Source organism: Orycteropus afer, unplaced genomic scaffold (genome assembly GCF_000298275.1).
Source record: "Orycteropus afer afer isolate SDZICR_OR568_19922 unplaced genomic scaffold, OryAfe1.0 scaffold00015, whole genome shotgun sequence".
Lineage (NCBI taxonomy): Eukaryota > Metazoa > Chordata > Mammalia > Tubulidentata > Orycteropodidae > Orycteropus > Orycteropus afer.
Genome location: NW_006921602.1, coordinates 12,151,318 through 12,177,577, shown reverse-complemented (window position 1 = coordinate 12,177,577; position 26,260 = coordinate 12,151,318). Strand labels below are relative to the sequence as shown.

Below are 26,260 nucleotides of genomic sequence, written 5' to 3'. Positions count from 1 at the left end.
CAGAATTATCACAACATTATTATGATGTTTCTTTAAAAATGCAGCACATAGTTACCTAATATTATTTATTATTATAGTAACTATTTTTAGAAAAAGGAGTAAGAATTGTATTTCATTGGAAACTCATTTGCTTTTTGGCTCCACTGTCAGTTCTGTTCTAAGACCATCATCCTTTAAGACCATGCCAAAAACAGATATAAAAAATTATCACAGGGACTAGAGTGCCTCTGGGAAGTCATTTAGTTCATTTCTCTAGTTCCAAGTAGATCAGATGATTACTCATCTTATTTTTAAGAGTCCAAGGAAGGAGATTCCACAGCCTCCCTTGATTAATTCATGCCAGGGTTTAACAAGTTTTATGATTTAGAAAGTCTTTATATTTAGTTCAAATCTCCACTACCGAAACTTAAGCTTATTTCTCTTATGTCATCATTAACAAAATAAAATTCTCAATAGTATGAATACTATAAGTGCTATCTTCAAAAAACAGAACTAGTCAATCATTTCTTAGACTTCCTTTCTCCAGGCAAAGTAATTTCAATTCCTTTAACCTTTCCTCACTGATCCTATTTTTTAGTTCTTTGATCATTTTTGAAGGCTTTTTCCTGAAACTACTTAAGTTTTCTGCACTTAAGACACAGAATCCAAAAAATCACAGAATTCAGGAGTTTTCTTGAAGTTATCTAGTCTATCTTTCTGCTTCCCAGAAGGTTTTATCTAAATCACTTCATCCAGGCAGACTGGAGTATTTCATATCGCTAAATGGTTATATGAAAGAAGAACTCATACTCTTCTTTGATTGTAAAATCAGCAATCATTAGAGTTGAACTCCAAATATCTTTAGATTCTTGTAGTCAAAAGAAAAGCATCTAAGATTAATTATATTGTACAGTCATTTCCTTATTCATTTATCTCCTCAGATGAAAAGGGATCATTCTTTAAATTCTCCAGTTGGTTGTAGGTCTCCTATTATATCAAAGCAGCAAGTAACAGAATTTGTCCTAATATGAATTAGAATTACTGTCCTAATAATTCACAAAGAACCAAGGAAGAACAGTGATGACAAATAATATGGAACCCAAAAGAGGTTGACACAAACACCAAAAAGAGGAAATAGCCTTTAGCTTCTGACAAACCACAAAGGACAACAAATTGAGAAACCATGTAACCTTCTTTAAATATTATACTTTCAAGTTTTATATTGGAAAACCTTAATAGGAAATATTCAACCCGATCTTGGGTTAATTAAACTGGCAGATTAAATAAATAAATGCAAAATTCTTCAGAGAATTTTTGGCCAAAAGTGGGCCTACATCTCACATATATTCAGACAGAAACCACCCCCTTCAAAAAGAAAAAAACCAAACTCACTGTGGGTTGAGTCCATTCGACTCATACTGACCCCTCCCCGCTCCTTGGGTTTCTCCAAGGAGTTATCTCTACTGGGATTGTCCAGTCTTCCTTTCCAGGAGTGGCTGGTGGGTATGAACTGCCAAACTTCTGGTTAGCAGTCAAATGCCTTAGGCACCATGCCACCAGAGCCAAAGGGCTTTTTAGTTGCAAATGGAAGGGCTAACACCCTTCAGCCAAACCCTTCAGCATATGGCTGTAGCCTGCTCACTCAAGCGGCAAGTCAAGGTCTTTTTCTGGAGGCACTAAGAACAGAGGGCACTGCAAACACTTAATCTACAGCTAGTGAGAAGACAGCAATATTAGCAGCATGGAGAGAAAAACTTTTTTTTTAAATTGTTAGAAAGCCTCTGTTAAAAAGAGCCCTAAAAACATAGTGATGGATAAAGGAGGGATTATTTATACTATTTTGTTTACTTTGTGTATGATTTTTTCTTTATAAAGGGCCCTAGAAATCTAAGAAATAACTAAGTGCTCATGGTGAAGATCCAAGCAAAGTAGAACTGAAACGTCAGTAGCATGGCTTCCTTGCATTTCTATGCCAGATGCCGATTACATTTTCATAGAGCGCTGACTAATTGCCAGAATCATGGTTATTCTGGAACACACATGCCTGCCTGAAATCCTAAACCAACAACAGACCTTGTAGGAGTGTAACACTTAAGGCAAATTTTGCTATAACAATGAAAAGAGCTCAATTACAGCCCTCATATCTCCTTTGGAGAATACAAATCCAACAACAAGAGTTTAGGCCCGTAGACAATATGGTTAGCCTCTAAATGGCTTCAAACTTATTTCAGATAGAAATGAGGTACTGGGATACATGATACTTCTAGATGATATAAAGAAGTCTACATTTAATTATTGGTCATACAAAGTTCAAAAGTTTAATAAAATGAAAGGGAAATGCAATGGTCTATCACGTCCAGTCATTTTCTAATGTTTTTATTTTGTAAGGTAGGACTGTGAAAGGTATAGAATTAAAAGAATAGTAACTCTTCCAGCTATTTTTCTTTTTTTTTTTCCCCAGCTATTTTTCATAAACTAATTTTTGATTCATCATTGCTAATAGATAGCATTATCTTACTACATAGTGTGACACAGATATATTCGGATTCATCACTGACATAGTTGAAGGAAAATGACTAAATAGGATCATATACAAGGAAAAAAGCAGCATTAATATTTTTTCTAAGTGCTTACAACTATTTCCTGTAGAAGGGTATGTGAGGGGTGAGGGACCCAAAACATAACGACCACAAATATAGATTCTACTTACCAGTTTGATTGCTACATATTCATTGGTGTAGAGATTCTTACCTAGGGAAAAAGCAGAATGTTTATATTTCAGGACATTTATTCTGGGAAATGCAAAGCTAAATCTTAACTCATAGAGTCATGAGAAAGGTCATACTCCCAATGCTGTTCACATGTATGAAACATGAAGTACAAGTGAAAAGCTAGACAGAGATTTATAATGAGACCTAGCAAATAAAGAACAAAAACAACATGAGATTTTGGAAATTTGACACAATTTTTTTTTAAGAGAAAACAAATCAATCTCTCTCTCTAATACACACACATACACCACATACATGTCTTATTATTTCCCAACTATTAAGACATGAATCAATAAAGGAGCAATGTCAGAATTTCAAAGATACAAAAATTTTTAACTCTTAGCACAAACTCACATTCTGCAAATTTACTGACAAACGGGGATTTTCTTTTTTGTTTCATGATATTTAATAACTTTAGAGGACATAAAAGATAGAATAAAATAAAACCAATTACTTCCCATCTCTCCTCTTGCAGAACTCATCAACTATCTAGCTGTTTTGACTGTTCACCAGAATTCTACCTTTACAGATCTCTACCTATACTACATCATCATCTTAAAGTTCTTCCTGGACTGATAACAATTCTCCCCCTTAACTTCCCTACCTCTTTAAACTGAATAAAAATTCTCTCAGACATGTAGACTAAGGACCTGGAATGATAATGGGAATGGGGATGAGAGTAACTAGTATCATTCACTGAGCCCATATTACATGTTAAATACTTAACTCCCTTCACCCTTCCACCCTCCCTGATCCTAGGAACTCTGGTGGCCTAGTGCCTAAGGCATTTGACTGCTAACCAGAAGGCTGGCTGTTTAAACCCAACAGCCACTCCTCGGAAGGAAGACTGGGCAATCTACTTTCGTAGTAATACTGCCTCAGAAACCCAAGGAGGGATCCAACTCTAGGCAGTGAGTTTATTTATTTATTTATTTTGTCCTTAAAGGTTCCTCCCGAGTGTTTAGTATGTATCATATAGTTTAATCACTGAATGGGACTTCATATTGTTTTTTAGTCCTTCTTATATGTTTGCACTATCTTATCCAGCTAGACTACAAATATCTTGAGGGTAAGAATTTTATCTAATAGTTCTCTTAAGCCTTATGGTGCTTAAGACTATGTTCTGCACATATAAGACACTCAAAACTTTGACTGATTAAAAGTTATTGCTATGTGTAGCATGGCTACTTTTTAAATAACACTCACAAGTAAATGTTTCATAAATATATAATATATATACAATATAGAAAAGGATTAGAAAAGTGTACATTAAGATATTAAAATAGTTGTTTCTTAGTATTTTGATTTTTATATAAAACACATTTCTTTTATAATAAGGAAAAAAATTTCATTTTGGGAACAAAAACCTGCTTTAAATACACACTCTCATTTTTACCGAGCTCTAAACGACAGATGTCCTTTGCAAACTACATTATTATACTTTGAATAATATTATCAGGTGGCTGAAAACCTTTGTGTCAAAGGAGTACACACATTTAGGAATAACTGTATCTGCAAATAACACAATAAGGAACTCTCACAGGTTGCCAGACAAGAAAGACCTAAGAACCATTACAAGGTAAACAACTTTTTAAAAACAGGACAAGTAGAAAACAGGCATTTTTCTCCCTCTATATAATAGATGCAATAAGTTTCTAAAAGTTAACTTATATTTCTGATTATTGTTTTTACAACAAATAATTTTGATATATTTGATGAAATTGTGAAAAGGATACCAATAACCAGGATAGGAATAGACGAAACAGTACCAGACAGCCAAGTTCCAAGCAAATTAAGACTCCAATTTGGTCCAGAGATTTTTTCCACACTAGGTAAGATGTTGCATAAAATTTTTCAAGAGAGCCCTTGATGACTCTGAATACTGCTATTACTAACAATTTTAGCACAGACCTAAATCCTAAGAATTTAGTATAACTTGATGAATTAAGGTCAAGTTATAAAAGCGTAAAATTGTAAATGTGTTCTGACACAGTGGCTACAACAATAGGCTCAAATACAGAAACAACTGCGGGGATGGTGCAGTACCAGGTAGCATTTCATTCTGTTATACATGAGTCAAACCGACTTTACAGCACCTAACAGCAACATGCAACACCAAACACAGTAGCTGATACATCACAAAGGGCTAACTTCCTTGTTTTTGCTTGTTTTCTCTGGGGCACCAAAAGAAATGAACACATGTCACCCTTTTACAAAAAGCAGTCATACTTATCCCTAAGAGGCACTGGAGATAATTCCTAAGGGGCACTCAGATAATTCTCCTGAGCTATGTACTTTGCCAGAGGGCAAATGAATCATTAAATCTTAACAGGCCACACAAAAGGTAGCCACGTGGAAGCCTAGACAATCACTCACCCACCATCCTCTGGGATATACACTACACAGAAATTTTGCTCTGGAAGAATGTAATTACAAAGTGTTCTAGTTACCTAGTGTGGCTCTGACAAGAATATACCACAAATGGGATGGCCTTAACAAGCAGGAGTTTATTCTTACAATTTGGAGGCTTTAAATCCAAGTTCAAAGTGCCAGGCCCTAGGTGCTGGGTGAAAGCCCCTCAACCTTGGGGTCCAGCTCTGCCTCCTGCTCCTGGCCCACTGGAGCTAGAGGCATTTCTTCACTCAGACAGCTGTTGGCTGCTGAGACTGAGAAGCCCAAGGCTGACAAGTCAAAAGGCACAGTCCCGATGTTACCAAACCACACGGCAGGCCATTAACTTAAGTCCATTGTAAGTCCCTTAAGTCCATTGTAAATCCCAAGGTTGGCAGAGCATGGCAGACTGCTGAGCTATGACACGGCTACATGCAGGGTCCTAGCGTGCCATACTCTTGAGACCATTCCCAAGGCTTCTCCTTATGTACAGGAAGCAGACCACATCCCAAAGGCAGCTACTCAGTTGCTTATGGTAGATCCCACCATGGAGTTGATTGCCACTCTCATCATGGGGAATAACTACCACCAGCTGCCCAGCCACTCAACCAGGCCCAGCCAAAGTAACACACAAACATAACTACCACACAAAGATTGAGGGTTAAGATCTTAGCCCATTTAAAATCAATGACTGCTTCAGCTAAAAAAAAATAATATATCAGTATCTGTGAGAAAAGCAGGCGGCTGAATGGGCAGAAAAATACCATCGATGAGATGGCACAATTCTAAGCACTCCAAGCTTTTAGTTATCTGTTGCACAAAATCCATGGTGCTTCTCAAACTCACATCTTGGCTATGGACTCTTTTATTGTTAATGGAAAAGAAACTGCATTACATAGTAGTTTTTGGAGCTTTACTCTAAACATAGCCCTTTCAAAGCAGCAGTCCTAGATTTGATGCTGCCCATAAAACCCACTGCCTGAACACTTCCTGTTTCTATAGAGACAACATTTACTGTAAGCTTCATCAGACACAGCATTATTTCAAAGAAACGGCATGTCTCAGTTCTCAGAGCCACACTGATAAAGGAACATACATATAACCAACCTCAGGTTCCCAGTTTATTTACAGCTCTAGCTGTCACATTTTCTTGCCCTATACTGAAGTAATATATTTATAAACTGCTATCTAGAACTTTTTAAAAACCCAGTCAAAAGAACTTGAGTGAATTATTAGTTAAAACAAAAAATTATTTTTATGTAACCTTTCTCTACTTAGGGCAAAGAAGACACACTTGCCTATTACTCCACTACCCAGAAAGCATCTCTTAAAGTTGGCAGTATGATTAAGGGTAAAAAGATAACAATGAGGGACTTCTGGTAAGATGGAGTAACAGACAGACAAGCTAAACAGACCCTCTTCAACAAAGAAAAAAGAAACCAATTGACAGAGATACAGAAGATAATCCTGGAGCCCTGAGGTTTCAAAGAAAGTATACAAAAGTGGATGAGGCACCAACTAGTGGAGAAATCTGAACAAAAACAGTGAGTACAGAGATGGTCAGAGCAGTGGACTATCAGCTACTCTGATGGAACCAACAGCTTGGATATTTCCAAGTGGTTTTGGGACCTAAGAACTGACCTAAAGATCAGCCCCGGTTGCCAAGGAAGGGAAACAACGAGGAGGGAGACAACCTGAGCTGTGGACTTTCAGCTATGCGGAGGGCGCAGCTATTTGATTGTTTACAAGTGGTGACCATTTTGGATATTTAAAGTGATCAAGGATGCAGCCATTTTGAATGCTTACAAGCGGGGACCATTTTGGATTTTAAAGTGACACTATTCTCATTCAGATTCCAGGGACCTAAGAATAGTCTCCGCTTGCCAAAGACAGCAGGGACATACAGGAGGCAGACAATGGGAAAGAAAACAGGTGGTAAGTGTATAAGTGCAGCCAACTAGCGAATAGAGGAGCACAGCACAGTACCTTGCTTACACAGATAACATACAAACAGAACAAAGATAACAAAAATCATGGGCAAGTCACTCCAACATGAAGTCACCAATTAAATATAAACACAAAAATGTCACAATGCCTCGGAGACAACACAGCATCACAGTCGACACGAAAAAGCTAGATAAAGTAGGAAAAACAAGGAACCAGGATACAGGGCCAAAACACATCCTTGAGGAAGAAGCAGCATTGGAATTCCCTGATAAGCAATTCAAAAGAATTATATTTAGGCACCCTCAACAAATTGAGAGACAGATCAAGGAAAACACTGACAAAATTGAGGAAAACACAGAGAAAACCCTAGAACAATTTTGAAAGACAATACAAGAACAAAATGACAAAATAAATGAAAAATTAGAAATGATATAAAATCTACACACAGAAATCCAGAAGATTAATACTAAATTTTCAGAAATAGGTAACATATTGAACGGGCAAAGGTGTAGAATTGATTCTGAAGACAACATTAGTGAGACTGAAGGCAAAAACCTCAATACTTCTTTGGAAAGGATCAGAAAAAAGATCAAAACAAAATGAAGAAAGCCTAGGGTTCATGTGGGATACCATCAAAGGGAATAACCTACATGTAACTGAAATTGTAGAACAGAAAGAGACAAATAAAACCACAGAAAAAATTGTCAAAGATTTGTTGGAAGAGAATTTTCCTCGTATGATGAAAGATGAGAATATATCCATTCAAGAAGTCCAATGAACCCTAATCAGGATAGATCCCAAAAGAAAATCACAAAGACATATCATCATCAAACTCACCAAAACCAAAGACAAAGAAAGAATTCTGAAAGCAGCACAGGAAAATGAAAAGTTACCTACAAGGGGCAACCAATAAGACTAAGCTCAGATTTCTCGGAAGAAACCGCAGGCAAGAAAACAATGGGAGGGTACAGATAAAACCCTGAGAGAGAAAAATTTTCAACCAAGAATTATATACCCAGAAAAAGTGTCCCTCAAATATGACCTGACTCATAGCGACCTCTCCTTGGGTTTCCAAGGTGGTATCACTACAGAAGTAGATTGCCCAACCCTCCTTCTGAGGAGTGGCTGGTGGGTTTCAACTGCCAGCCTTCTGGTTAGCAGTCAAATGCCTTAGGCACTACACTACCAGAGTTCCTAACCCAGTTATAGAAATATCCAAAGTAAATAATCCTACAAGATTGTAAACAGGGAACCAGAGACATCAATCGACAAATGGACAACTACAAACCAAAAAGAGGGAAAACACTGTGTTGTTACAGAGCTACAAGATAGAATGGACTGTTCTAAACTTTGGAGGAAAACTGTAAATCACAGAGTAACCTCAAAGAAAAATGATAAACCTTCACATTAAAATAAAAAAGAGGACTGGCACAAATATTTAGCAAATACTAAAACAGCAGAAATGAAGAAAGTGCTAACACGATTCATAAACAAAATGAGCTCAGCACAGAAAATTACATGGAACAAAGAAATCAACACCATGAAAAAGCACATAACAAAATGACAGCAACAAATTCATACTTGTCAATAATTACATATCTGGCAGGGACTTCTAAGATTTATAGAAAACTCCACTAACTCAACAGCAAAGGGATTAACAATCCAATTGAAAAATGAGCAGACAACATGAACAGATGCTTCACCAAGGATATTCAGGTGGCCAGCAAATATATGAAGAGACGTTCATGATAATTGGCCATAACAGAGATGCAAATCAAAACAACAATGAGATACCATCTCACCCCAGATTGATGGCAAGGTTCAACAAGACAGAAAATAACAAATGCTGGTGGGGATGTGGAGAGATTGGGACTGTTATACACTGCTGGTGGGACTGTTAAGTGATATAACCACTGTGGAAAGCAATATGGCAATACCTTAGAAAGCTGGAATTGGAGATACCATTTGACCAAGCAATCCCATTACTAGGTATATATCCTAGTACTGAGCCAGGACAGGAACAGATATATGTACACCCATGTTTGTCACAGTACTATTTACAATAGCAAAAAGATGGAAACAACCTATGTGCCCATCAATGGAAGAGTGGATGACCAAACTGTGGTACATATACACAATGGAATGTTATGCAGCGCTAAAGACTAATGTACAGTCTGCAAGATACTGCATAACGTGGACAAACTCAGAGGACATTATGCAGAGTAAAATAAGTCAATCACATAAGGACAAATATAGTATTAGTTCATTGTTGTGGAAGGTCAAGGAAAGATTTATATATGGAGGGAAACTTTCTCTGTTGGTTGCCAGGAGTGGGAAATGAGGGGAGGGAATGCTGGGGGGGGTGGGAAGCATTGACCCATATAACTTTAGTTTTGTGTATTTCTCTGTATATAAATTATATTTCAATAAAATGCATTTTTAATTAAAAAAAAGTAAAAAGATAATAAATGGCACTACAACTTTACAGTGAATTTGCTCTGTAAACTTTCACCCAAATCACAAAAATTAAAAAAAAAAGATTTTGTATCAAGTGGGAGAAAAAATGGAACAAAACTCAAACTAATAAAAAAGACCAGTCTTACATAATATTATATAATTATATAATAACTAGTGTAATATTTGTATATAATCTATACACATTTTCCCATGTACTTTCTTTTTTTTTTTTTTTTAAACCAAAACCAGACTGGTAGAACCCTTGAAATTAGGCCCTTAGAAACCCTTCAGACTTGGAACTGAACTCACTTCCTTGGTTCAACTTTAAGTCAAACAAGACAGACTTATGGGTAAACAATACCAGGGAGGTACACACTCCTTAAAACAATCAGCCATGAGCACTCATATGGCCAACATTTGCCCAGGGATAAACCACAGAAGGCAGAAATGGAGAGGTAAGAGGATAAAGAGAAATGATAACCACAGGCAGGGTATGGGAAAAGTGCTGTTACATTGTGGGGATTGCAGTGAATGTCGTAAAATAAAATGTACATAAACTGTTGAATGGAAAACCAATTTGCTCTATAAACTTTCAGCCAAATCACAATAAAAAATAAAAAACAAAAAAAGTACACTGGAGGATATCCATAGATTATATAAATACTGTACTATTTTATATAAAAGACTTAAGCATCTGTGAATTTTGGTATCCAAAGGGGGAGAAGGGTCCTAGAACCAATTTCCTGTAGATACTGAGGGATGACTAAATTATGAAAATCTTACTAAAATTTGTTCAAAACCACTGGCATTAGTATATTGTTGTTGTTGTTACGTGCGATCGAGTTGGACCCGACTTACAGTGACCCTTCCTTGGGTTTCCGAGGCAGTATCACTACGGAAGTAGATTGCCCCATCTTCCTTCCAAGGAGTGACTGGTAGGTTTGAACCGCCAGCCTTCTGGTTAGCAGTCAAGTGCCTTAGGCATTACACTACCAGAGCTTCTGGTGTTAGTATAGAGCATGTTTATTATTAACAAAACATACAATGTTAAAATGTGTTTTAAACCACAGGACATGCCCTATTAGTGTGTGTGAAGTAAATAAATAAATTCAGTGTGTCCTGACTAATAATTTAAAGAAAAACAAAATACCAGAGTGTATCACATTTAACAAGGATAATTATTTAATGAAACTTTTGTTTCAGATACATACACATACCTAATTGAGTATACCTATTCATAATATGGTATTTATTTTTTAGTGTAGGTCATGGTTAAATAATAATAATAATAAAAGCCATCAATAAAATCCTCCTGAAAAACATTTTCAACTATTTTATTTTGAGATTAAAAATTCAGATCAGTGATTGGACTAGCTTCTATGACTTCCTTAAGCTACTAACCGTAATATTCTGATCAACCTATTAATAAAAATATAGGAGTGTTGCTAGCAGCTAAAAGTCTGAACCCACCAGCCATTCCCTGGAAGGAAGATTTGGCAATTTATTTCCATAGTGATACGACCTCGGAAACCCAAGAAGGGTCTCTATGAGTTGGATTTGACTTGACAGCATTGAGTTTTTTGGTTTTTAAGGCTCGGTAGAATGAAGTAGATAGAAGGTGTTGGGGGCCCAGGGAAGAGGGAGGAGGGAGAAGACATTTACAAATGGGGTCAATGAGGGATTAGCACCCCATTTTCAAGAGAGTGATCCTGTGCAGCATTTCACAGGTCTACTCTTTACACAGGAGCTCTGGTAGCATAGTTCCTAAGGCATTTGACTGCTAACCAGAGGGCTGTCAGTTCAAACTGATCAGCCACTCCTTGGAAGGAAGGTTGGGCAATCTACGTCAGTAGTGATACTGTCTTGGAAACCCAAGGAGGGGTCACTGTGAGTCGGCTCTGACTTCACGGCAGAGAGTTTGGTTTTTTTGGTTTATTCTTTACACAGACCAGGAATCTGTCTTCAAATAGAACAATGGGATACTGCATGGTTTAAAATCAGGAAACAAGTGCATCAGGGCTGTATCCTTTCACTACACTTACTCAATCTGTATGTTGAGCAAATAATCTAAGAAAACTGGACTATATGAAGAAGAGTGTAGCATCAGGATTGGAAGAACATTTGTTACAACTTTGTTTGAAAAAAGTGAGGATGATTTGAAGCACTTAGTGGTAAAGATTAAAGACTACAATCGACATTATGGACTACATCTCAACATAAAGAAAACAAAAATCCTCACAACTGGACCAATAAGTAGCATCACCATGATAAAAACTGCCAAAAATTTCATATTACTTGATTCCACAATTAACATCAATGGAAACAGCAGTCAAGACTTCAGATGACATACTGCACTGGGTAAATCTGCTGCAAAAGACCTCTTTCAAGTGCCGAAGAGCAAAGATATCTCTTTGAAGACTAAGGTGTGCCTAACCCAAGCCATGGGAGCTCTGGTAGCATAGTGCCTAAGGCACTTGACTGCTAACCAGGAGGCTGGCGGTTCAAACCCACCAGCCACTCCTTGGAAGGAAGGTTGGGCAATCCTACTTCCGTAGTGGTAGCTGCCTCGGAAAACCAAGGAGGGGTCACTAGGAGTTGGGGGCCAACTCTATGGCAAATAACAACAACAACAACCCAAGCCATGGTATTTTCAATCGCCTTATATGCATGTGAAAACTGGAAAACAAACAAGGAAGACTAAAGAAGAGTTGCTTTTGAGTTGTGGTGTTGGCAAAGAATACTGAAAGCACCATGGACTGCCAGAAGAACTAACAAATCTGTCCTGGAAAAAGTACAGCCAAGTCAATGTCATGAGACAAAGTATATGGAAAGTAAATTTGCTCTGTAAACATTCATCCAAACCACACACACACAAACACAAAACACTGCAGCCAGAAAGTTCCTTGGAAGCTAGAATGGCCAGACTTTGTCTGACCTACTTTGGTCACGTTGTCAGAAGGGGCCATTCCCTGGAGAACGATATCACACTTGGTAAAGTGAAGGATCAATGAAAAAGGGGAAGGCCCTCAATGAGATGGATTGACACAGTGGCTGCAACGATGGGCTCACGTGTAGCAAGGACTGTGAGGCTGGCACAGGACTGACAGTGTTTCGTTCTGTTGTACATAGGATCATTATGAGGCGGAGGCAACTCAACGGCAGCTAACAACATTCTTTACAAGCATAAAGCACTGGTGATTCAGTAATCAATTTTTGCCTTCCATGTTGAAGACCAAGATTAAGTCCTGGTTAATATACCTTATGCATAGTCACCACCTATCTGTCAGTTGAGATTTGTGTGTTGCTATAATGCTGAATGAGAGCTCTGATGGCGTAGTGCCTAAAGCACTTGACTGCTAACCAGAAGGCTGGCGGTTCAAACCCACCAGCCACTCCTCGGAAGGAAGGTTGGGCAATCTACTTCGCAGTGATACTGCCTCGGAAACCCAAGGACGGGTCACTATGAGTCCAGTCCGACTCAACAGTACATAACAACAACAACAACAACAATGATGATGATGAATAGGTTTCAATGTAGTTCCATATTAAGAGGAACTAGAAAGAAAGGCCTGGTGATCTGTTTGCAAAAATCAGCCAATGAAAGGCCTATGGATCACAATGGTCCAATCTGCAACCAATCATGAGGATGGTGCAGGACTTGGCAGCATTTTGCTCCATCATGCATGGGGTTGTCATGAGTTGGGAGCCAACTTGATGATAACTAACAACAATTTTTTACAAGGCAAATGTGTAAAACTTTCTATAGTATTGTTGTTGTTGTTACATGCCATCGAGTCGGACCCAACTCATAACGACCCCTCCTTGGGTTTCCGAGGCAGTATCACTACGGAAGTAGATTGCCCAACCTTCCTTCCGAGGAGTGGCTGGTGGGTTTGAACCGCCAGCCTTCTGGTTAGCAGTCAAGTGACTTAGGGTCTACGCTACCAGAGCTCCTTTCTATAGTATAGTGGATGAGAATTAAATCTACGATGAATCATTCGAAAATGCACGATACTCTACAATAAAAAAATGAAGTACTTTCCATCTTCTAAAATTTATTTTGTAAAATTTCAAAAGTATATCTATTTCAAAAATGTATAATGATTCCACCATGTAACCTCATCTAATTTTAATAATTGAATTATCTTAAAGGAAATCCCAGGTATTCTATCATTTCATTAGTAAATATTTCATTATGAATCTCTAATAGATTGGAGATACTTTTTCAGAACAGATGGATTCCTTGCTATTTGAAGATCTCTACAACATCAATGTGGAAAATGTAAAAGACAAAATCATACCCCCCAAAAAATGAATTAAGTGAGACATTTCAGTCATACAGGAAGAAAAGGGTCCAAATGGTCCTTTGGTGTGCCTAACCCAAGCCATGGTAAAAGGTAAAATGTTTAAAGTAAAAAACATTCATGAACTGACTGCAGAAAAATTATAACCACGGACTGTCAATGACTTGGAGTTGATCACCAGGCAAAAAATAGTCAGATACACTTTTGTGCCACAAAGATAATGCAAGCTTAAGGGGAAATACAGATGCTGTTAATGAAGTTGTAGCAGGAGTAAAGAATATTTCTACTCAAAATGAATCAATGACCTAAATGTAAAAACTATAACCATACAACTTTTAATAAAAGAGGGAAAATGCTTGATGACATCTAGTCTTAGATATGATACTGAAAGCATGATCAAAGGAAAAATAAATTGGACTTTATCAAAACTAAAAATTTTGTGTATCAAAGGACTTTATCAAAAAAAAAAGGGAAAAGATAACCTAAAGAATAGGAAAAAAAATATTTAAGAATCACACATTTGATAACTTCTGGCATTCCTGGTTGATGCATAGCTACAGTTGTTTTTCACTTAAATTGTATTCAGGAGAATTTTTCCAGCATCTGATGTTAATGATTGTTGTTGGTAGGCATCGTTGAGCCAGTTTTGACTCAGAGACCCTATGTACAACAGAACGAAACACTGCCTCATCCTGCACCATCCTCAGGATCACTGCCATGCTTGAACCCATAGTTGCAGCCACTGTATCAATCCATCTCGTTGAAGGTCTTCCCCTTTTACGCTGATCCCCTACTTTTAACCAAGCATGATACTTTCTCCAGGGATTGGTCCCTTCTGATAACATGACCAAAGTATGAGAGATGAAGTCTGGACATTCTCATGTCTAAGGAACACTCTGGTTGTACTTCCCCCAGGACAGATTTGTTCATTCTTCTAGTAACACATGGTATATTCAATATTCTTTGCCAACATCATAAATGCATCAATTCTACTGCAGTCTTCCTTACTCACTGTCGAGCTCTCACATGTATATGAGGCTACTGAAAATACCATGGCTTGGGTCAGGCACAGGAGCTCTGGTGGCATAGTGCCTATGGTGTTTGACTGCTAACCATAAGGCTGACAGTTCAAACTCACTAGCCATTCCTCAGAAAGAAGATTGGGCAATCTACTTCCATAGTAATACTGCCTCAGAAACCCAAGGAGAGGTCACTATGAGTCAGATTTGACTCGATGCCAGTGCGTTTGGTCTTTGGTTTTGGGTCAGGCACACGCTAGTCTTCAAAGTGACATCTTTACTCTTTAACACTTGGCAGAGGTCTTTTGCAGCAGTTTTGCTCAATGTAATACATTGTTTGATTTCTTGACTGCTGCTTCCATGGACACTGATGTCTATCCAAGTAGAATGAAATTGCTGACACTTCACTTTTGTCTCATTTGTCATGATGTTGTTTATTGGTCCAGTTGTGAGGATTTTTGTTTTCTTTATGTTGAGGTGTAATCCATACTGAAGGCTGTAGTCTTTGACCTCTATCAGTAAGTCCTTCAAGTCTTCTTCATTTTCAGCAAGCAAGGTTGTATCATCTACATATCACAGGCTGTTAATGGTTGTTCCTCCAGCTTCACATATTATTTGCTCAGCATAAAGCTTGACTAAAAATAGTGAAAAGACACAACCTTGATACACTTTTCCTGATTTTAAACCATGCAGTATCCTCTTGTTCTGTTTGAATGACTGCCTCTTGGTCTATGTACAGGTTCCTCATGAGCACAATTAAGTGTTCTGGAGTTCCCATTCTTTGCAATGTTATCCATAATTTGTTATGACCCACACAGTCAAATGACTTTGCAAAGTCAATAAAACACAGGTAAATATCTTACTAGTTTTCTTTGCTTTTAGCTAAGATCCATCTGATATTAATGATATTGTCTGATAATTTCCACATTCCATTAGAATTCCACAGGCCTTTCTTTGGAATGGGAATGAATATGGATCTCTTTCAATTCATTGGCCTAATAGCTGTCATGTGAATTTCTTAACATAAACAAGTAAGTACTTACTGGTAAAAGTCAGAGACTACAGGCTTGAGTATGGATTACACTTCAACATGAAGAAAACAAAAATCCTCACAACTGGACCAATAAACAACAACACGACAAATGAGACAAAATTGAAGTTGTCAACAATTTCATTACTTGGATCAACATCAATGTCCATGGAAGCAGCAGTCACAAAATCAATGTATTGCATCAAGTAAAACTGCTGCAAAAGACCTCTGAAAAGTGTTAAAAAGCAAAGATGTCATCTTGACAACGAAGGTACATCTGACCAAATACATAGCCATGATATTTTCAATTGCCTCATGTTCATGCAAAAGCTAGACAATGGAAAAGGACAACAGAACAAAAACCATTCCAACCATTCCAATTGAGGTGCTGGTGAAGAATACTGAAAATACTGTGAACTGCCAAAAGAAAAGCAAATTGGTCTTAGAAGAAATACAACCAGAATGTTCCTTAGAAGTGAGGATGGTGAGAATTCAACTTGTTTACTTTGGACATGCTGTCAGGAAAGATCAATACCTAGAAAAGAATATCATGTCTGGTAAAGTAGAGGGTCAGTGAAATTTGAGAGAAACCCTGAATGAGAGGAACTGACAACAGGCTCAAACACACTAGTGATCATAAACAAGGCACAGGATTGTGCAATATTTTGTTCTGTTATATATAGGGTATTTATTTTTAAATAAGGTGCAAAAACAGCAAGGAGGCCACATGTTATGACCTCCTCTAATCCCACAAGAGGAAGAATCACCATCAATAGCCCAAGGCCTATTACTACAAGGCCAGACATGCTGCCTCCCTCCAGCCCTTTCACCAACTGTTCCTCCCAAAGCACCCACCACCCCTCTCCTGGGTTCGATAATTGGCTGCAGTGGCCACACAGAACTCACAGATTACGGGGTTTATTAGGGAAGCACCAGGCTACAATTCAAGTTCAGGAAGAACGCTCAGTCTCTCTCCCAGCCCACCGTCTCTCCCCCAGCAGTGCATGTCCCTCGGTGTCTTACTCAGCAACGTGTGTCTATTGCATCTCTTTCCCAGCAGCACGTGTCTCTCTCAGGAGCGCATGTCTCTTTCAGCAGCACGTCTTCCTCAAGCAGCAGAGAGAGAGTTCTGCCTCTAGGAGGCCTCCTTTTGAGCCCAGCAGAGTGGCCAAACTAGCCAATCATAGCATCAGAACTCTAAGCATGTGAGAAAGAGTGGGAACCTCCCAGAACATTGTTTTGTGCCATGCCCAACAAAAATAACCCAGGTGGATAACATTTACAATCAGGAGCTCCTCTGTTGCTCATTCCACCACTGAGTTTACAATGACTTATGGGTAGAAAAGCGTACTAAGTAATTTACTACATTGCATAAGGTATTTATTTTTAAATGAGTTACAGATGACTCATGACATCTAACAACAATATCTGACAAAAGTTTAATATCCAAAATAAAGAATGCCTACAACTCAGCAAGAAAATGACAAATAACTCAATTGAAAAATGGGCAAAGGAAAAAGGTGAGCAGATTTGCTGGTCTGATAGAGCCTGGTGGAACCACAGACTATGGCCCCTAGCTGCCCTTCAGGTCTGGAATTGAACCCACACCTGTGGCTTCCAGCCAAACAAAAGACAGGCATATGAGTTGAACATTTACCTGAAGTAGATAGACTCCATGGAGAGAACAATCATGGGAGAAAGAAGGGCTGCTTATGCACAGGAAGACATCTCAGAGGGCAGGAGTGCATGGAAGGATGGACACAGGAAAGAGATAACTATTGGGAGGAAGTGGGAGAGCTGTTGCATTGAGTTAAATTGTAGTCAATGTCATGAGACAAAGTGTATGTGAACCGCTGTATGGAAAGTGAATTTGCTCTGTAAATTTTCACCCAAATCACAATTTAAAAAAAACAAGGGGCAAAATAAAGGACTTGAATAGACATTTCACCAAAGAAGATATACAAATAGGGGGGAAAAAAAAAAAAAAAGCTATACAAATGGCCAATAAACACAGGAAAGATAATCAAGGTCATTGTTGTACTGTTGTTGTTGTTGTTATGTGCCGTGGAGTCAGACTCGACTCATAGAGACCCCTCCCTGGGTTGCCGAAGCAGTATCACTAAAGAAGTAGATTACTCAGTCTTCCTTCCGAGGAGTGGTGGGTTTGAACCGCCAACCTTCTGGTTAGTAGTCAACTGCCTTAAGCACTACACCACAAGAGCTCCTACCCAGAGACCCCATTATTCATTGTTGTTGTTGTTGTTGTTTTTATGTGCCATCGAGTCAGATCTGGCTCATAGCAACCCCTCCTTGGGCTTCCGAGGTGGTATCACTACGGAAGTAGATCGCCCAACCTTCCTTCCGAGGAGCGGCTGGTGGCTTTGAACCACCAGCCTTCTGGTTAGCAGTCAACTGCTTTAGGCACTACACTGTCAGAGCTCCTCATTATTCATTAGGGAAATGCAAATCAAAACCACAATGAAATACCACTTCAATGCCACTAAAACCAAACCCACTGCCAGAGTCGATTCTGACTCACAGTAACCCTACAGAACTGTACTATAGGGTTTCCAAGGTTGTAAATCTTTAGGAAAGCAGACTGTTTCATCTTTCTCCCATAGAGAGGCTGGTGGGTTTGAACCATCGACCTTTTGTTTAGCAGTAAAAAGCTTCAACCAATGTACCACCAGAACTCCTGTCACTCCCACTAACCGACCCCCCCAAAAAAAAACTCACTGCCATCAAGTTGATTCGACTCACAGTGACCCCCAATGGGTTTCTGAGGCAGTAAATCTTTATGGGAGGAGATTGCCCAGTCTTCCTTCCATGGAGTGGCTGATGGTTTGAACTGCCAACCTTCAGGTTAGCAGTCAAATGTCTTAGGCACTATGCCACCATAGCTCCTCCCACAAAGATGGTAATTATCAGAAAATAACAATCTTTGACAAGGATGTGGGGAAACTGGAACCCTCAGCCATTGCTGGTGGGATTGTAAAATGGATAACAGTTTGAGAGTTCCTCAAAAAAGTTAAACAAAGAACTACCATCTGATCCAGAAACTCCACTTCTAGGTATATACATAAAAGACTTAAAAGAAGGGTGTGGTAGTTAAGGTTATGTGTCAACTTGGCTGGGCCTGGTTTTGAGTAGCTGGGCAGCTAGAAGTAGTTATTCCCCATGATGAGACTGGTAATCAACTCCATAGTGGAATCTACTGTGAGCAGCTTAGTAGCTGCCTTAAGGATGCGGACTACTTCCAGTACATAAGGAGAAGTTTTGAGAAAGGTCTCTGCAGCTTTTTGGCATGCTTGGACCTTGCATGTAGCTGAGTCTTCATTCAGCAGCCTGCCATGCCCTGCCAATCTTGGGACTTTTTCTGGACTTGAACTAGTGGCCTGCCATGTTGTTTCATAATCTTGGGACTGTGCCTTTTTACTTGATGACCTTGGGTTTCCTAGCCTCAGCAGCCAGCAGCTGCCTGAGTTAAGAGAAGCCTCCAGCTTCAGTGGGCCAGGAGCAAGAGGCAGAGCTGAAACCGAAGGTCAAGGGTTTGTTCAAACCATCATTTGTGGTATTTTTCTGTTAGAGTGGCACTCAAAAACCAAAACACGGTGATTCAAGCATATTCCTGTACACCACTGTTCAGTGTGGCTATTATTTTTACAACAGCTAAAAGGTAAAAACAACCAATTGTCCATCAACAGATAAATGGATAAACAAAATGTGGTATATACATACAATAGGATATTATTCACCCATAAAGATAAATGAAATTCTGATGCATGGTATGACATGGATGAACCTTATAAATATTATGCTGAATATTATGCTGATTAAAACAAGTCAGACACAAAAGGATAAATAATACATAAACCCAAATACATGAAATATCTAGAATAGGAAAATGCACAGAGACCAAAGTTTACCAGTGGTCACCAGAGGCAGGGAGGAGGAGGAAATGGGAAGCACAATGTCTCATCTTTCTCCCATAGACTAGCTGGTGGGTTCAAACCACCGACCCTCTAGTGAGGAGCCCAATGCTTTAACCACAGCTCCACCAGACTTGCTCTTCTTGCACTAAAGTAAGGCTAAATAAGAACTACATGCACATGTTCTGACTTATCTACAAATTCAACTTAAACACACACTTGGGAATGGATTTTGTTGGTAATCTAGGGACTTCTTGGTTTCTATTTCCATATATTTAAAGCTAAGGCAGCAAAAATAATATATTATTTAAGCAAATAAAAAACCAAACACTGCTGTCGAGTCAATTTCAACTCATAGAGACCCCTCCTTGAGTTTCTGAGACAGTATCTCTATGGAAGTAGATTGCCCAATCTTTTTTCCAAAAAGTGACTGATGGGGTAGAATTGCCAGCCTTCTGGTTAGCAGTCAAGTGCCTGAGGCACTACACCACCAGAGTTCCTATTTAAGCAAATAAAACCTGCCATATTGAAAGAGCAGCTTTAGGCTGGTTTGTCCAGCATCAAGCTTTTGAAATGTCTTTTCCTTCTTTCCATTCCCTCTTTGTAGGAAGGCCAGTTCTGGTCTAATAAATGAATTGGTGGTATGCTGGAACATGTCCAATCCTGTGCTTAGCTGGCACAGATGAGGTTGGTTACATACAGGGGAGGAGACTGAGCAAATAAGTAAATATACAGAGGATAATATAGGTCAAAGAGACTTAAGAATAGAAGAAGTGAGAAGGCTAGAATAAATCGTATGGTATTAGATTGGGACTGGATATAGCAATGTAAATTTTTTAAAAAAACTTTTAAAAACAGCTTTATTGAGATATAATTCACATACTATACATAGTGGCTAAGACACTTGCCTGCTAACCAGACGGCTGGCGGTTCAAACCCACCAGCCACTCCTCGGAAGGAAGGTTGGGCAATCCTACTTCCGTAGTGATACTGCCTCGGAAACCCAAGGAGGGGTCGCTATGAGTCGGAGCCGACTCCACGGCACATAACAACAACAACAATAAAATTCCTCTATGTAACGTTAACTCAGTGATTTTTACTATATTCATAGAGTTGTACAACCATCCCCACAATCTACTTTTAGAGTATTTCCATGTCCCCAAAAAAGGAGCCCTATATTCTTTAGCTGTTAACATTTCCCATGCTTATGGCAATCACTGGTATTTAGGAAGCCCTTAAATGTACCGGCAATAGTGCAGTTACCCCCATTCCCACTCCCAATCCTTGGCAACATTTATCTACTTTCTGTCTCTCTATATTTGCCTATTCTGGACATTTCATATAAATGGAATCACATAATATATGGTTCTTTGTGATATGCTTCTTCACTTGGCGTAATATATTCAAGGTTCATCATGTTACAGCATGTATCAGGACTGCATTCCTTTTTATGACTGAATAACATTCCATTGTATCTCTATTCCCACATTTTGTTTATCCATTCTCAGTTGATGGATATCTGGGTTGTTTATACTTTATGGCTATAACGAATAATGCTGCTATGAATATTTGTGTAAAGTTTTCATGTAGACTTTACATATTTATTCTCTTGGGTATATACCTAGGAGTGCAACTGGTGGGTCATATGGGAATTTGTGGTTTTTGAGCTAAGGTATCAGCCCAGTATTGCTCTGGTACCAAAGTCAGACAAAAATATCATAAAGAAAGAAAACTATAGACCAATATATCATATACCAAACCAAAAAACCAAACCCACTGCCATCAAGTCAATTCAGACTCATAGAGACTGCCATTGAGTTTCCAAGGTGGTAAATCTTTACAGAAGTAGATTGCCCAGTCCACATTCTGCAAAATGGCTGGTGGGTTTGAACTGTCAACCTTCTGGTTAGCAGTCAAATAGACACTGCACCACCAGAGCTCCCTAATGTACCACATAATACACACAAAAATTCTTAGCAAAATATTGACAAATTAAGTTCTGCAACATAATACAAGATTATACAACACAACCAAGTGGGATTTATCCTAGGAGAGCAAAGTTGGTGTAATATATGGAAATCAATTAATGGAGTATATCACAAATAGAAAAAGGGACAACACACACACACACACACAATCATCTTAACATAGAAAAGCAACTGACAAAATCCAATATCCTTTCATGATAAAACACTCCATAAAGTAGGTATGCAAGGGAACTTTCTCAATCAGATAAAGGGCATCTAAGAAAAATCTATAGAAAACATCAAACTTAATGGTGACAGACTGAATGTCCTCTCCTAAGATTGGGATCTGTTGTTGCTATTTCTATTCAACACTGTACAGGACATTCTAACCAGTGCAATGATGCAATCAAAAAGAAAGAAAAGTAAAGGTATACAGATTAGAAAAGAAAAAGTTTTTTTTAAAAAAGTCTTTAATCACAGATGATACGATTCCATATGTAGAAAATCCTGAGGAATCTACCAAACAAAAAAAAACACCCTTATTTACTAGAACTAGTAAGTTCAGCAACATCATATAAAAAATAGCAATTGAGTTTCTACATATTGGCAATAAATAATCTGCAAAAGCTAGAAATTAAGAAAACAATTCCATTCACTGCAGCCTCAAAAAATTACTTAGGAATAAAGTTAACAAGGAAGTGTAAGATCTGTGAAATGAAAACTACAAACCACTTGCAGTGTAGTAAATTACTTAGTATGGCTTTTCTACCCATAAGTCATTGTAAACTCAGTGGTGGAATGAGCAACTGAGGAGCTGATTGTAAATGTTATCCAAGTGGAGTATTTCTGTTGGGCGTGGCACAATATAATGTTCTGGGAGGTGCCCACTCTCTCTCAGGTGCTTAGAGTTCTGATGCTATGATTGGCTAGTTTGACCACCCTGCCGGGCTCAAAAGGAGGCCTCCTAGAGGCAGAACTCTCTCTCTGACTGCTGGTTGAGGAAGACGTGATGCCGAAAGAGACACGCGCCCCTGAAAGAGACAGGCGTTGCTGGGAAAGAGATGCAAGAGACACGCATCTCTGAGTGAGACACCGAGGGACCAGCACTGCTGGGGAAGACCGTGAGAGACTGCTGGCCGAGGGACGGTGGGCTGGGAGAGAGACTGAGCATTTTTCTTGAACTTGAGTTGTAGCTTGGTGCTTCCCTAATAAACCTTGTAATCTGTGAGTTCTGTGTGGCCACTGCAGCGAATTATCGAACCCAGGAGAGAGGTGGTGGGTGCTCTGGGAGGAACGGTTGAAGAAAGGGCTGGAGGAAGGCAACATGTCTGGCCTGGCAGGAATAGGCCTTGGGTTACTGCTGGTAATCCTGTCTTCCCCTTGTAGGGTTAGAGGAGGTCAGAACATGTGGCCTCCTTGTCGTTTTAGCACCACTGCTAAGAGATATTAAAGATCTCAATAAACAGAGAGCCATTCCATGATCATGGATTGGAAGACTCAACAGTGTTAAAGTGGTAATTCTCCAAAAACAACTTACTGATTCCACAAAATTCCTATCAAAATCACAGCAGCTTGTTTTATGGAATTTGACAAGTTGACAATTAAACTTATAAGGAAATGAAAAGGATGCAGAATAGCCAAAACAATTTTGAAAAAGAAAACTTGGAGTGCTCATACTACTTGACATCAAAACTTACTATAATGCTCTAGTAAGCATAGTATGGTGTTAGATTAAGGATAAATATATAGATTGATTGAAGAGAACAGGGTTCAGAAGAAAAAAGTTTACAATTATGGTCAAATGATTTCAGACAAAGGTGCCAAGACAATTCAATGTTGAGAAATGACAATCGTTTTAACAGATGATGCTGAGACAATAAGACACCTATATACCAAAAACTGAACATAAACTTTTTATATCATTACCCTACCTAAAATTAATTCAAAATAGACCACAGACCTACATAAAACTACAATACTTCCAGAAGAACATATAGGAGAAAAGCTTTAAATTATAAAAAATACATACTAACACCTATAGTAAACCATTGCTCTTGTAATCCCAACTCAGAAAATAATTGTACTAATCTGGCACGATCTGTTCTTCAAGAGCCCACTCTGGTTGGCAGTGAACTTCAGTTACTTCGATAAAAGATTTGCCAACTTTCTGGAAAAGTAAGACCGTAAGTTCAGACCTTTTTCTTCTAAGAGATGAGGACATTATGTAAATGTTGATGAACTCCCCTAATGATAAAATCTTTCTATAAACTCCTGTTGTCCATAATTATCCTAGTTCTGTAGTGCTGTCTGACAATTCCAATTTGGTTCAGCAACCCTGTAAATTTTATAGTTGAAATTCTCTTGATTAACCAGCCAAGCTGTCAATGCATAATCCTGCAATTTTCATGTTGTTGTTGTTGTTATGTGCCGTCGAGTCAAACCCGACTCATAGCCACCCCTCCTTGGCTTTCCGAGGCAGTATCACTACGGAAGTAGGATTGCCCAACCTTCCTTCCGAGGAGTGGCTGGTGGGTTTCATACCTGTGACATTTCTAAAATTACCATATGAACATTTGATGCAAACTGTGCTTCAGTGACTGTGGTGAAAACTCTTCCCTCCTACTGTTTTTTCAATGGATTATACTACTAAGGTAAATTATCCTTCAAACTCTTTTATGGCTGTTTAACCTCAACAAATTGTGCTTGAGTTAGAACCAACAGGCTGGCTAAACTTCAGGTGCAATTCCAAAAGAAATTTAAACTATGATACTACTATGAACAAGAATTTTATATACATGCGTGGCTTTTCTAGAGAGCTCTGGTAACATAGTGCCTAAGGCATCTGACTGCTAACCAGAAGGCTGGCAGTTCAAACTTACCAGCCACTCCTTGGAAAGAAGATTGGGCAATCTACTTGGAAACCCAAGGAGGTGTTGCTAAGAGTCGGAATCAACTCGACGGCAGTGAGTGAGTGCACTTTTCTAAGACAGTTAAAGCATTTATCTAAGGGTGTAAATTGAATTCCTCCACAACACGCTATGGAACCAAAACCAAATAATATGATCTATTATACACCTGTAAAGCAGAAATACAAAATAAACATCCCTTACTGGAAAAAAAAAAAAAAGTATTTTGTCAGGTGTGCAACTTACTTTTAAATGAATCAAAAATAAATATATACACACAGGGAGACACACACATGCATATCTCAAAAAAGATAAAGCACGTAAAATAAAATATGAACAATTGGTAAATCAAAGTGACAGCATATTACGGATACTCACCATTCTACTATTTATTTTTCTGTAATAATGATTTGTTATATAAAGAATAAAGTTTCTTACTTAAAGTTTGAGAAAATTAAACCTAAATTTTAAAACATTATTTTTGTATTATACTGTATTCAAACCAAGTGCCTACTATTTATCAAGCACTGCATTATATCATTACATACATTATATGACTTATGTCTTCCCAACATCTGTAACATAGATATTATTATTATTATCCTCTTCTCAGACAGACAGACAGGTAGACAGCTGCCATGCAGTCAACTCTGATTCTTGACAATCTTACACACAAAAGAACAAAAAGCATTTGCCTGCTCCCTGCATCATCCTTACAATCACCAGCATGCTCAAGTCAATCGTTGCAGCATTTGTGCCAATCTAGCTCATTCTTACCCTAGCTATTTCACCAAATATGATTGATTCCTTCTGATGATCTGTTCAAAGCAAGTGAGTCTGACAACGTTCTACTGCAATCCATAGGTTTTAACTGGCTAATTTTCAGAAGTAGCTCGCCAGGCTTTTCCTCCTGCTCTGCCTCAGTCTGGAAGCTCAACTGAAACCTGTCCACCATGGGTGATCCTGCTCATATTTAAAATACCAGTAGCATAGTTCTGGTGGTAGAGTGGGTAAGGCACCTGACTGCAGTTCAAACCCACTAGGTGCTCTACAGAAGGAAGACTGGACAATCTACTTCCGTAAAGATCTACAGCCTTGGAAACCCAATAGGGGTCGCTATGAGTTTGAAACAACTCAGTGGCAGTGAGTTTGGGTTTTTTTTGTTTTTTTTTTGTTTTAGAGGCATACGTTCCAGCATCATACCACGACACAAGCCACTACAGTATGACAAAATGACGGATGGTAGATCCTACCTCACAGAGGAAGAAAATGAAACCGGGAAATGCAATCTGACTCCAGGACTCCTACTTTTAACCACTTGGGGAAGAAAACCAGACCAACCAAACCCATTGCTGTCCAGTCTATTTTGAGTCACAGCAACCCTGCAGGACAGAGTAGAACTGCTCCATAGGGTTTCCAAGGCTGTAAGTCTTTATGGAAGCAGACTGCCACATATTTCTCCTGCAAAGAAACTGCTGGATTCAAATCGCTAACATTTCAGTTAGCAGCCAGACACTTATTTTTTTTTTTTTTTTATTAGGATTTGGGTGAAGATTTACA

The 26,260-nt window shown here is 38.6% G+C and overlaps 1 protein-coding gene across 1 annotated transcript in view; it reads right to left on the bottom strand.

Annotated features, from left to right (window-relative positions):
• Positions 1-26,260, bottom strand: part of CSNK1G1 (casein kinase 1 gamma 1) — a 194,086-nt gene that overhangs the window by 137,419 nt on the left and 30,407 nt on the right. The window contains exon 2 of the mRNA XM_007957864.1: positions 2,690-2,730. Within this exon, the coding sequence (XP_007956055.1) occupies positions 2,690-2,730 (41 nt within the window). The remainder of the gene's footprint in view (positions 1-2,689; positions 2,731-26,260) is intronic.